Genomic DNA, 12291 nt, shown 5'->3' on the forward strand with positions numbered 1-12291 from the left:
GGGGGGGGGGTGGCGCACACGCGTATGTATGCTTTCCCAAATACTTACATCTATAGAGGATATATTGTTATATCTGAGGTCCAATATTCGAAGTTGCATATTACTCAACTTCCAGTCACTGAATATTTCCGAAATATTGTTATTGGCTAAATATAATTCCTTTAAATTGATGCAATGATGAAAAGGTGACGTGGTTCCATATTCATCATGATACTCGAAAAAAGTAGATCGTAACGTAAGACGGTTGTTGGAAAATTTAGCAATCTTCAATTGTTCTAAAGGGGTAAAACTATGGTCGGAAATGGTCGTCAGTTGATTTTCTTCTATATTTAATTCTTCCAATGCATTCAATCCGTCGAATACATGGCTGCAACATTAAAAAGAATTGTACATTGATAAAAACATGGAAACTATAAAAAATTTATTGTTTGTATAGTAACAGTATATAAACGCACTTGGAAATGAAAGTGATGCGATTTTTTGATAAATCCAATTTTATCAATCGCTTGGTATTCAAGAAAATATAATCAGGCAATTCTTCAAGATCATTGAAAGTCAATTTCAATTCTTGCAATTCTTTTAAATCTCGGAATATTAGCATGGGTAAGAATTTAAGATAATTTCGGCTTAAAGTGATATTGGTCAGTGAAGAAGATCCCCAGAAAAGATCTTCCTGTAATATGGTAAATCCATTCTTGATCAGATTCAACACCTTTAGTTCTGTTAAATTAGCGAAAAATTCATTTGGCAAGGTCATATTTCTTTTGTTGTCAGACATAGTGAAGGTATGTAGTTTCATGTTATTTCGTAGCAGATTCCTTGGTAAATGTGTAAAATTGTTCCGAGATAAGTTGAGAATCTCGAGATTCTTCAGCTTCGCAAATATGTCTTCCGGTAAACTGATCATGTTATTCCAATTAAGATCGAGTGTTTTGAGAGCGACGAGACCATCAAAAATTCCCGATTGTAGTTTCGTTAAACGATTTTTCCACAAATTGAGAAATGTCAGGTTTTTCAGATTCCCAAATGTGCCTAATTCTATCGATTGCAAATCATTATCGGACAATTCGAGCCACTGCAATTGAGGGGTATGATTGAAAATTCCATTGATCAAGTGTAAGTTGTTTTCGCGCAAGTTGAGCCCCGTCAAGTTAGTCAGATCGGCCAACAGATCCCTGTCTACATAGGACACATTATTGCTCGATAAAATTAAAGACTTCAGATTCTCGAAACCGGCTAGATGTTGCTTTTTCAGAGTGAAGCTCAAGTTCTTGTACGATTGGAAGCCCAATTTCTCAACGCCAGTAGCTCCTAACATTTTCGTGATTTCACCCAAACTTCTGTTGTTCGGTAAATCGCACATTTGAAAGAACATTGATTTGATTTCATTTTCCGTTTGGGACGTCACATCCAAATAGAAATCTGTCCATTCCGGCGAGTTGATACAATTGATCTGTGTGAAAAAAAAATACGTTAACATAAACTAATTTAATTTATTATATTTACTTCTTATTTATAAGATTATATAATAGCATGAAAGATGTAGAGAAAGAGGAGCGAGGGGAGGAGAGCGGGAGAGAGAGGGGGGAGAGGGGAGAGAAAGAAAAACATATCGATCTTATATATAGGTTTTAAAATTTTCTGAGCTTTTAGTGTAAATGATGTCATAGAAGGTTTCAAAGGAAAGCATGCATGGAAATAAAATAGACTCTTAGAAAATGTTATATATCTCGTAACTGATATGAAATATTTGAAAAGCTATTAATTTTTTAATTATCTAAATAGGCTTTTTCTAAAAATATGAATTTATATTTTTGAAGAAAATTATTTCATTAAATTTGTTGTTAAAAAAAAGAATTGTGATATAATAGAAAGTTCAAATTCTGCTATACTATTATCAATTGAAAATCAGTTAACATCATTGATGTTATATACCAAATTTATCGTTCTTTTACAATTTTGTGTTCTTGAGTATAAATTGTAATTGTTGACAGTATGATGAGTATATCTTTGCAGCTATGTCTAGACAAATGTAAAATTAGATAGATACGTACCTTTATATATTGGTTCGGTTGAATATTCACAATGAAATAGGAGTCGTTCTTCATTAAACAGTTTAACTCGAAAGCGTCATCGTAATTCAGGTCACAGACGCATGTCGTATTTGTTGGGCAATGAAAGGCGGAGAAACTGCTTATAGTGATAATCAAAATCACGAGATATGTCTCACGACGGGTGATCATTTTCCAAGATGTATCGTAATTCTCTCCCTTAGCCTGACACCTGTTTAAACAAGCAAAAAAAGAATACATTTTTATTACATTATCACATTGTATGTAATGCTCTTTCTCACATATTTCTAAGTCGTGAATGCTAAGAACAATATTACGAAAATCGGAAGTATCGTGGCTTAGATAAATGTAACACTTCCTCTTTTCGAGATAAGCCTATTGCAACTCTGGCTATATATTTTTATGTATCACACACAATATCGTATCACATAAATCGTATTCATAAATAAAATATGAGTTTTTACAGATATGTCTAAATATATATCTTTTTATATCTTCTTTAATAACGAGAGGAATGTTGATCATTTATAACTATTAGTCTATAAAAACTGTTATGTGATTTTGACAATTGTTACAACATTAAAACAAATATTACAATTTTTTACTTCAACTAATCTCTGAAATTAAAATATTATATGATAATGGGACATCGTGTAACAATGTTGTAATGTCTTGTAATTTTATTACAAACCGTAAATATCAAAGGAACCCGTTAAAAGATCCAAAATATGCGTACACATCATCGCGTTTATTTTACATCCTCTTTATATATAATAATTTAATTAAATAATTAATAAGAATTTTTAAAATATTTCGTAATAAAATACAGATTGATTTCATAATAAATTTTAATACAATTCGTGGGATCTCATTCCTTGATGAATTACGAGATACATAATTGCAAACGGAAACTATTATGACCAAAGGCTAATTCACGATTCTCAGTATTGTAATCTAGCATCTCGATTTGCTTTTTCGATGACGTACACGTGCTTTTTGCATTCTATATGTATTGCCCGACGTAAAGAAAATCTTTTTTCAAATTTAATACAATAATTATTAGATCGATATAAGAGAAATTTGTTGCAGAAAATTGAAAATAGAATTACGCAATTTTGAAATAATTTTTTTATTAAAATCTCACATTATATTTTCGATACATATTTTTATTTTATCTAAAAATAATATTTTTTTCATATTTTTCTCTTTTCAAAAATTGTGAAATTTTATGTAAATCAGAACTCTTCTTTTGGTTAAAAAATAAGGAAAAATTCACAGAGATACCTACTTGTTGGAACATGGTACTACTGCAATATATAATTTATTTTTAATTCATAGTAAAGTAATCGTCTCTCGTATGTCTCTCTGTTGAGGATGAAAAAACATCAGCATTATGACGTACTTCTTAGAACTGCCATAATATATAATTTATTTTGAATTCGTGATAGTCATACATTTGCCAACATCTTAATCATTTATTTATATTTTTCACTGATGTTAAAAAAAGAATATTGACATGACCTCTATAGTATTGATTGAGCAAACTTACGCTCACGTAAACATTCACGCTAAATTTGCAGAATAATAGCCATCAGATAGCTGTTTTAAAACATACATGGAAAGCTATCATGATAATTAATTTATTTTTGAAGTTCGGAACTCTCTCGGAGAAAGTACGTGTCATAACAATATATCTCAAAACTCTTAATCTTGATTTCGATAAGAGATTTTTTGAACTTTAGAGATTGTTTTTTTTTTAATTGCATTGTCAAAATGTTTGTAGTTTCCGAAAAATTAAAAATAATAGGCTTTTCGTGTAAACTAAATTCGCGAAAGGTAATTAAATAACAAAATCTTTATTTATTCATTTAAATGCAAATGAATGAATTTGATTTTTCAGTTTTAAAAAATTTCGCAATTATATTAAAGTATTTTCTAGTGTGTGTGTGTGTGTGTGTGTGCATAATATATTAATTAAAAACTTCTATAATAAATAATAGTTCATTTCAAATTTTTTTTTTAAATAAAGAAAAAAGAAAAATTTATTATATTCTATAAAAAAATATATATTGATACGATAGATAAAGTAAATATACAAGATAATTTTGGCTTATCGTCGAACGATTTTTAAAGGACACATGCAATCAAAACAAAATGCGGTTTAACAAACGGGATGTTAAATAGTTTTTGAAAATAATTAAAATTAAAAACATTGACAATTTTGATTTCATAAATGTACATATAAATATATTATACTATGCTACCGCCTGGCTGTCACATTGAACATTCTGTTGAGGATGAAAAAACATCAGCATTATGACGTACTTCTTAGAACTGCCATAATATATAATTTATTTTGAATTCGTGATAGTCATACATTTGCCAACATCTTAATCATTTATTTATATTTTTCACTGATGTTAAAAAAAGAATATTGACATGACCTCTATAGTATTGATTGAGCAAACTTACGCTCACGTAAACATTCACGCTAAATTTGCAGAATAATAGCCATCAGATAGCTGTTTTAAAACATACATGGAAAGCTATCATGATAATTAATTTATTTTTGAAGTTCGGAACTCTCTCGGAGAAAGTACGTGTCATAACAATATATCTCAAAACTCTTAATCTTGATTTCGATAAGAGATTTTTTGAACTTTAGAGATTGTTTTTTTTTTTAATTACATTGTCAAAATGTTTGTAGTTTCCGAAAAATTAAAAATAATAGGCTTTTCGTGTAAACTAAATTCGCGAAAGGTAATTAAATAACAAAATCTTTATTTATTCATTTAAATGCAAATGAATGAATTTGATTTTTCAGTTTTAAAAAATTTCGCAATTATATTAAAGTATTTTCTAGTGTGTGTGTGTGTGTGTGTGTGCATAATATATTAATTAAAAACTTCTATAATAAATAATAGTTCATTTCAAATTTTTTTTTTAAATAAAGAAAAAAGAAAAATTTATTATATTCTATAAAAAAATATATATTGATACGATAGATAAAGTAAATATACAAGATAATTTTGGCTTATCGTCGAACGATTTTTAAAGGACACATGCAATCAAAACAAAATGCGGTTTAACAAACGGGATGTTAAATAGTTTTTGAAAATAATTAAAATTAAAAACATTGACAATTTTGATTTCATAAATGTACATATAAATATATTATACTATGCTACCGCCTGGCTGTCACATTGAACATGATACGTTATCAATGATTGATTTCTATAATGTCTCATTCACAAAAACTATTCTACGAAATATTTTCAATCGCAGTTTTTTTCCTTATATCATTATATTATCATATTTTCCTTATAATATGTTATAGACACGTAATATCTATCGTTATGCGAATACATAATTGTGTGACTGGTGACATGCTATCGTAATTGAAAAAAAAATCTAATTAGCTGATATATCACTGATAACATATGTGATAACCGATGAGATATTAACACCTGTTAAATTGCATGCATGCAAACAAATGACATGCTCAAAGATTTTATCCATTAAATTCCGATGGTTCCTTTCGCAAGATTACATTCTTGACAAAACGTTCTGGGTGACTTTATTTTTACAATTAATTTAACACTTGCTCAATTCTGCGAAATACTTGCATTTCCGACAATAATCAAGAATGTTAATAGCACAACAATTGCAAGGGTATGCAGAAGCGACAATTATTAAAACTGACAATATGGGCTTTATTGGCCTAATTTTTACTTTACCGGATATGATACATACGTGAAAGTATGAAGCAAAAGATTCCTCGTCCTTTGTCACAAATATTTATTAATAAAACTATTCACGATTTCGATACACTTCTTTCACATACCTAGAAAGAAGTTTCTCAATTTTTTTTAAATAATCAAATCTCAGTGACTTTATCTCAAACTTAGTAAAAAAGAAAAAAAAAAGAAGTGAATTATTTCCGTGCTAAATAAATCAATCCAATGAATATTTCCGCAAACTTGTAAATTTTATTGTGTTTCCGTAGCATACGCCTGTTGCAGTTTCCACGTCAAAAGTGATATCATGTTAATGATAACACATGATCTTTGTATACCGATATTTCTCAACTTCCTTTTTATGCGCATTCTCCGCGTCATATATAATTATCTCAACACGAATTTATCTCTAAACGTAATATTTTTTTATAGGCGTAATTTTCTCTTATAATATTATCTATTATTATATAATTTTGTTTTTTCCGTGATTGTAAATTGCTTGAAATATATATTTCACATTTTAATTAACTCTCGTTAATATCAATGTGAAAAAAATCGATAGACATGTTGATCCAAAGTTTATAGGCAGTGTAATTATATCTCGATTTTGCGATATGTGATGGGCCCTCTATCATTTTTTGCTTTCATCGTCCGTTCATGTGGAATCCTGGTGAATCTCATTTATGCTCGCATTATGTAAATAGCATCGCTGGAAATTTGTTGCCATATAAATGTTCCGTAAAATCACACATCGGGCTTTTCCCGGCACGCGTCAATAACCAGCGTAAATTACGCTGCTAAATCATGAGCTTTGGAAACGCGGAAACTTTGTCGATTCATTATCAACAAATTTTGCGATAGTAAAGGAAAAAAAAAGAATAAAGACATGGCACATCCTGCTCCGCGTCGCTCAACTACAATACAACTACGACGATTAACGAAAGTTTACGATGTATGGATCGTCCTTGACGATCCTCTGTGAACGGGTGTTTACGTCACAGAACAGGGCCCGATTCACTCAATGCTCCTAAGCCAGTAAAAATGTTGCGGATAATTTTTCAAGATCTTTGTGTTTTGATTTTATATATGTATTATATATTAGTAAAAATGAACTTGCTTTATCATGCTACACGCAAACGATATAGTTTGCATTATCTTTTTTTTGCATTTTAGAATTCGTAGCTATCAATACACGAGACAAGGCAGGGAAAACACATTCCGCGTATATGTAAATTCGCGAGAAATTTAAAAGATATATAAAGAAAAAAAAAATAAATAAAATAAATGATACGATGTAGCAAGTTCAGAAAACACAATAAATATACGACCGCCTGTTGAAACACGGATTTACTGATTCATAGATTTACAGAATCTATATGGCCAGCCAAAATTACGATGAATTTATTAACAAAATATTTTTTTATTTTTCGAACGCTACCGCTACTAAATAGATATTTTTAAACTAAATCCGATCCTGTGCACGATACGATCATCCGCGAGGCGGTGCCTGAACCGGTTCGTGGAAATGACGTCTATACGCCGTTTACTTACCGATTTGCAATATGGTAGTTGATGCGTTACTGGACGATCATTTGCGGGTCTCGCTTTGTTCACCTTGATCCCTCTTTTATCGGAAGACAACGGTGATTAATTATTAATAACGATATCACACATACACGCACTTCTGATATCACAACACGTGATTTTTCGTACAACGTTTGTAATTAATAGACACTTTGTTTATTTTAATTGCACTTTGTTCTCTTCTTTAGATGTGGTTCGTCTTAAGGCGTAAAAGAAAACGTAAGCTAACGACGAATGTAATTTGAACGTACAAACTCATAGATCTGTCAAGCTGATCGTACGACCGCGCAGTCCGACATAGCCTGACTGACTGATTATGAGCGATCGACCGATTGTGAGATCGTGACCTCCCCTCTTTCCATCTTCCCACTTCCCACTCTTTCTCCTTTCCGCTCTATCTTCCCCTCTGTCTGCCTTTCTCTTTCTCTCTCTCTCTCTCTCTCTTTCTCTGTCTTTCTCCAGAGAGAGAGAGAGAGAGAGAGTCTCTCATTCATTCACTCACCCGCGCATTTCTTTTCCTTCTGTTAATCAACATTCTGCTTATCATTAGAAATAGAGGGAAAAATTGTGTATATATATACATATATATAGAATAAAATCACGCGAGCCATATATCAAAATTTAAATAAATATTATAAAATTATATTTGTATATAACAAGGATCTTTTCCTTTTTTAAATATTTCATATCGCTTGTCACGTTTTATGCTTTTCTGTTTTAAATAAACTTGATTTGGTATACGCTTATATCCGATTACCATTTATCTGTTGGACAAGAAGGCGAAATATTCGATTGTATCTTGATGATATTAATATGCACGTTTGGTAAAAATAGTGATGATGGAAGAGGAAAAGTATTTTAGAATATTTTTAACATTGCTCCTATCATGGAAATCTTTTATATATAATATGTGATATCAATGAAAAAGAGAGGGGCATTTCTTTATAAAATATTCAGGTTTCAGATATTGAAATCTTATTACTTTTTTCTGTTTTTCGTAAAATGTAAAAAATCACCAAGATCACCAAAATCACCTTTTTATATTTCTTGAAGACTGATAATGGATATCATTTATTAAAAATTTTTAAAAATACCCTAGATTTTTATGCTTTCTGTCAAAATGATATATTTTTATTTCTTATTTATTACGGTTGACATCAAAATGAGATTAATTATATGTTTTATAATATCAACTTGATCTTCAATTCAAAAATTTAAAATTAAACAAGAAGAAAGATCTTCAAAATGTGAAGTTATTTTACCGAATTTACATTAGATATTAAAGTATTATTAGTTAAAAATGCTATATTGCGTGTGTATACATAAAATGTGAAACACATATAATGTTAATCCTTTACAGTTCTTCACATCTTTAAATTCAAGAAATATTTTAGTATTCTGCTTTTTATTAATTTGCCTTGCATACAACTTTCACAGTTGAAATATCGATCATTGCGTAAAATATACATTTGTTCACGACAGAGATGGATTGAAAAAATATTGTCAAAGCTTATAATTTGTCACGGGGGATTAAGCGATAATCTGCGGACGGTTGTCAGATATACAGCCAAATAAAATTTACGCATGTAGATATTGTTAATCCGTATTTTTTTCTTTCGATGTCATTTTTATTTTTATTTTTTTGTAACTTATAGGAATCGCAGTGTAGCGCGGAATTTGAATGGCACACCGAAGTGATCTGCGCGAAACATGCCAATTCTCGAGATGTGGATCGAGAAGAAGTACCTTCCTCCGGAATTCTCTTGGTCTCTTCTAGTCACGGTAAACACGGTAATACATTTTGATGGCATCAGATTACAGATGCGACGTTGATGCCGAATTTGGCAAGACAGATTGAGGAAAATGATAAGATTCTGGATAATTGAAAGCCAGACGCTAAATAAAGTGACAGATACATAAAGGGAAAGCAAAGTCAATTATTCTTTCTACTTTATTTTAAGAGGACATTTGGCGAGCTTGTTTTTATGAAACTAGTAGAAATATATTTTTGTCAAATGAAATTATTTTACTTTACTCAGTTTTTCTTATTTGTCTCAGTCTATCTTGCTGCAACGATTTTACAAGTAATATCCTTGCTTACAGCTGGAGCGATAGCTGGCATAGTGCTAACTGTGATCGCGGTGTTGGTCGCTTTAATTTATTTCCGAAATCCGGAGAAAAGAGCGTGCTTTCGTTCGTGGATAAATCTGCTTAGTTTCAGAAGAGGTGCAAGCCGCATCCAGTATTGTAGAGTACGTTCATTTCCTTCTATCTTTTTATGAGCTTTTTATGAGCTGCCGCGTATATTTTACATTTTTATCATCGCAGGTCGATACGACTGAGGAGGCTAGACTTTTGTTCGACGCTTCCGATCCCACGCAGTGTCAAACGGATAGCGACGATGATCTTCTGCATGCATAGCAAAATAACGTTATAATTTTCGTTCTAAAATTATAGATTTTACCGAATTACCGAATTATAATAATTTATTTTCAATATTTTTCTGTAAATCGTCGAATATAAATCATCTTGAAAATCATATGGGACAAAGTATGAAATTAATACATTACATTAATAATATTTGTGTGCTACAAAATTAATACCATTTCCTTTTCTTTTTTTATATGTTACGATAAAAAGGATATCATGGATAATAATTATTTTTTACAGTAGTAATTAATAGCTATATTCGCTATAATTAATAGCTATATCCGTTCGTAGTATCAAAGTCGGAAATATAAATAAATATTTTATATGAGTAACGACATATTTGGAGGAATTCATGATGTGAAAAATAACTTTCCCTAATAACAAGAAACATTATTAGGTTTTATTATAAACATAATATTATCAAGTAATTAAATCTTACGTTAGTTTGATTTGGATATTCCATAAAAATGGATTATAATTTATATTCTGTATAACAAGTACTTTGGTCGCAACTTATACAGCTCCTTCACGTTAGTTTGTTAGAGATTTAAGGTATATAGTAAAATAATTATTCTCGCGCGATAACAACGTAATTACAAATACTTATGAAGCAAAACTTGTAAGTAAAACGAGAAGAACATGAACTGTAAATATACACAAGTATAAATATGAGACGCAGCGGATACTGTAGCATTATCCTTCTGTTTGCCAGGTGTTGAGACACATATATCTTGACAATCTTCATCCTCGCATAGATCACACAAAGTTGTTTTTCTAGCCTCATAAAATACCCTTGCTCTTCTTGCTACATAGAAAAATAGAAATATATTTTTTATGATCTCTATTTTTTGTGTCTCTTATATATTATTTTTATCTTAGAATATCTTTCAAATATTTTTTAAGTCAAATTAGAGAGCTTAAATGATATACTTACATGAATCATAATAATCATATATAGAAACGGGAACTGGTTTCTGCTTAGCTACTTTATGCGTCCTAAATGCGGATACAGTAGGGCAATACTCTTCCTTGATCATCTATGATAAAATAAATAATTCTCTTTTTAGATTTTTCATATCAAGTGACGCGGTAGCGTCGCGACGTTTTAATATTGTATTTCTCATCATATTCTTATGCAAACTATTAAAATAATTTATGGCAATTAGTTATTGTTGACAAGCTACGATATAGATTTTACCTTGTCGAAATATAAAACCACCATTGTGTCACCATTTTTAGTTTCCACACGTTTTACATGCGATGATATTTCTAGACTCGGTAGAGAATCTCTGTCAACAGTGAAGCCGGAAGGTAGACTTACTTCCATAACGGCCATATTGCTCTCGTTTGCTTCTTTGGTTGGAACAAATCTGACGATGAAGAATTTGATAATAATTTTCGAACGATAGAATCGTGTAAGAAAGAATTAGGAAAATAAATATTCTTAGTATCTATCTTTTTATTTTATGATTAAATTAAATTAAATTATAATTTCCGTATGTGCATATCTTTCACTTGGGAATCAAAAATTTAAAAATAATTATCTTCTTCCGTGCGACGATTAGAATATCAAGTATACTTAAAAACGCTGATACCTTTCTTTCTTTACTGTCGGTAATAAAATTGATAAATTTGTGAGATAATAAGGTAGACATACCCCGAGCATATAGACAGTTGTAAATAATTGGGGTTGGAGTTTTTATCCACTTGAGGATCCAACGTGAATAATGGCCATGCCCCAGTCACGTTTACATTATATTGATAGGAGACTTGCACCAACACGAAACCTTTACCGGATGCCGTTATATTGACGAACCGTGTTTTCGTGGGTAGTATCTGTTTTTGAAGTATCATAGAATTGCCGCTATTTATGTTCATGTATCCTTGACCGTCTCTCCCATATTTAAATGCGATTCGAACCGAGCTCGTATCCTTTGACAATTTCTCAGCGAGCTTCGCTAATGCTTGAAGTCCGATCACGGTGTCCTAGATTATTTCGGACATAATTTCGAACAAATCTTTGTTTAGTTATCCAACATATTAAACATATATTAAAGATAATAACATTTTGCGTTCACGCACTTTGAATAATTGTACTTACTTGCGTCGAGGCAAAACCTCCTTCTGTGTTTCTTTGTTTGACGAGCCATTTCATGACGGGAATTGCGTCAGCGACCAGATTACGTCTGAGATACGAGAGTAAAGCATAAGATGTCATTTCGACGTCGACGGAACGCGGTAAAGAGTAATGCGGATTTTTGTCGTCTTTTGGAATAGCTTTGCTCCACCATTTGATACCCTGTTTTGTCATAGCCATCGATTCCAGGAAATTAAACGCGGACGTCTCGTATGGATGCTTCCCCAAATTCAAGGCGTAGGCGCACAAGCTCAATGCATACGTGTCGTTTAATCCTTCCATGTTACGAACGATGTAGTCGACAGCTTTGTTTATCGTATTACGATATTTC

General features: G+C 31.1%; 3 protein-coding genes across 6 annotated transcripts in view; 1 reads left to right on the forward strand and 2 right to left on the reverse strand.

The window, feature by feature from the left end:
• The window catches only part of LOC115243686 (protein toll), a 14003-nt gene extending 6015 nt beyond the window's left edge, over positions 1 to 7988 (reverse strand). The window contains exons 1-5 of one of the 3 annotated variants that reach the window (XM_029820856.1): positions 5826 to 6924; positions 3361 to 3437; positions 2055 to 2283; positions 456 to 1453; positions 49 to 367 (exon numbers count right to left, since the gene is read on the reverse strand). In XM_029820856.1, coding sequence (XP_029676716.1) covers positions 49 to 367; positions 456 to 1453; positions 2055 to 2243 — 1506 coding nt within the window. In that variant the 5' untranslated portion in view covers positions 2244 to 2283; positions 3361 to 3437; positions 5826 to 6924. Of the gene's footprint in view, positions 1 to 48; positions 368 to 455; positions 1454 to 2054; positions 2284 to 3360; positions 4010 to 5825; positions 6925 to 7360 lie in introns of those variants that run through there. The other 2 variants (XM_029820854.1, XM_029820855.1) reach the window with 2 other exon arrangements.
• The window catches only part of LOC115243687 (cation-independent mannose-6-phosphate receptor), a 20861-nt gene extending 10872 nt beyond the window's left edge, over positions 1 to 9989 (forward strand). Inside the window, exons 14-16 of one of the 2 annotated variants that reach the window (XM_029820858.1) lie at positions 9049 to 9184; positions 9497 to 9645; positions 9722 to 9989. In XM_029820858.1, coding sequence (XP_029676718.1) covers positions 9049 to 9184; positions 9497 to 9645; positions 9722 to 9814 — 378 coding nt within the window. In that variant the 3' untranslated portion in view covers positions 9815 to 9989. The remainder of the gene's footprint in view (positions 1 to 9048; positions 9185 to 9496; positions 9646 to 9721) is intronic. The other variant, XM_029820859.1, reaches the window with a different exon arrangement.
• Positions 9990 to 10188: 199 nt separating this feature from the next.
• On the reverse strand, positions 10189 to 12285 carry LOC115243688 (CD109 antigen-like). Its single transcript, XM_029820861.1, has 5 exons — positions 11925 to 12285; positions 11481 to 11809; positions 11022 to 11193; positions 10758 to 10860; positions 10189 to 10628 (listed from the first exon to the last, which is right to left on the reverse strand). The coding sequence occupies exons 1-5, from the start codon at positions 12240 to 12242 to the stop codon at positions 10417 to 10419; spliced, it is 1134 nt and encodes a 377-aa protein (XP_029676721.1). The 5' UTR covers positions 12243 to 12285; the 3' UTR covers positions 10189 to 10416.
• Between the last annotated feature and the right edge of the window lie 6 nt (positions 12286 to 12291).

The sequence above is a fragment of the Formica exsecta genome, unplaced genomic scaffold, assembly GCF_003651465.1.
Source record: "Formica exsecta isolate Colony F162 unplaced genomic scaffold, ASM365146v1 scaffold72, whole genome shotgun sequence".
Lineage (NCBI taxonomy): Eukaryota > Metazoa > Arthropoda > Insecta > Hymenoptera > Formicidae > Formica > Formica exsecta.

What these genes read in the sequence shown, in the direction of transcription:
- LOC115243688 (XM_029820861.1), bottom strand. Translation starts at nt 12,242, where the DNA reads ATGGAAGGATTAAACGACACGTATGCATTGAGCTTGTGCGCCTACGCC. An exon ending in CAACTGTCTATATGCTCGGG is followed by an intron (nt 11,194 to 11,480) that starts GTATGTCTACCT and finishes CTTCATCGTCAG; the next exon opens with ATTTGTTCCAACCAAAGAAG. An exon ending in TGGTTTTATATTTCGACAAG is followed by an intron (nt 10,861 to 11,021) that starts GTAAAATCTATA and finishes ATTTTATCATAG; the next exon opens with ATGATCAAGGAAGAGTATTG.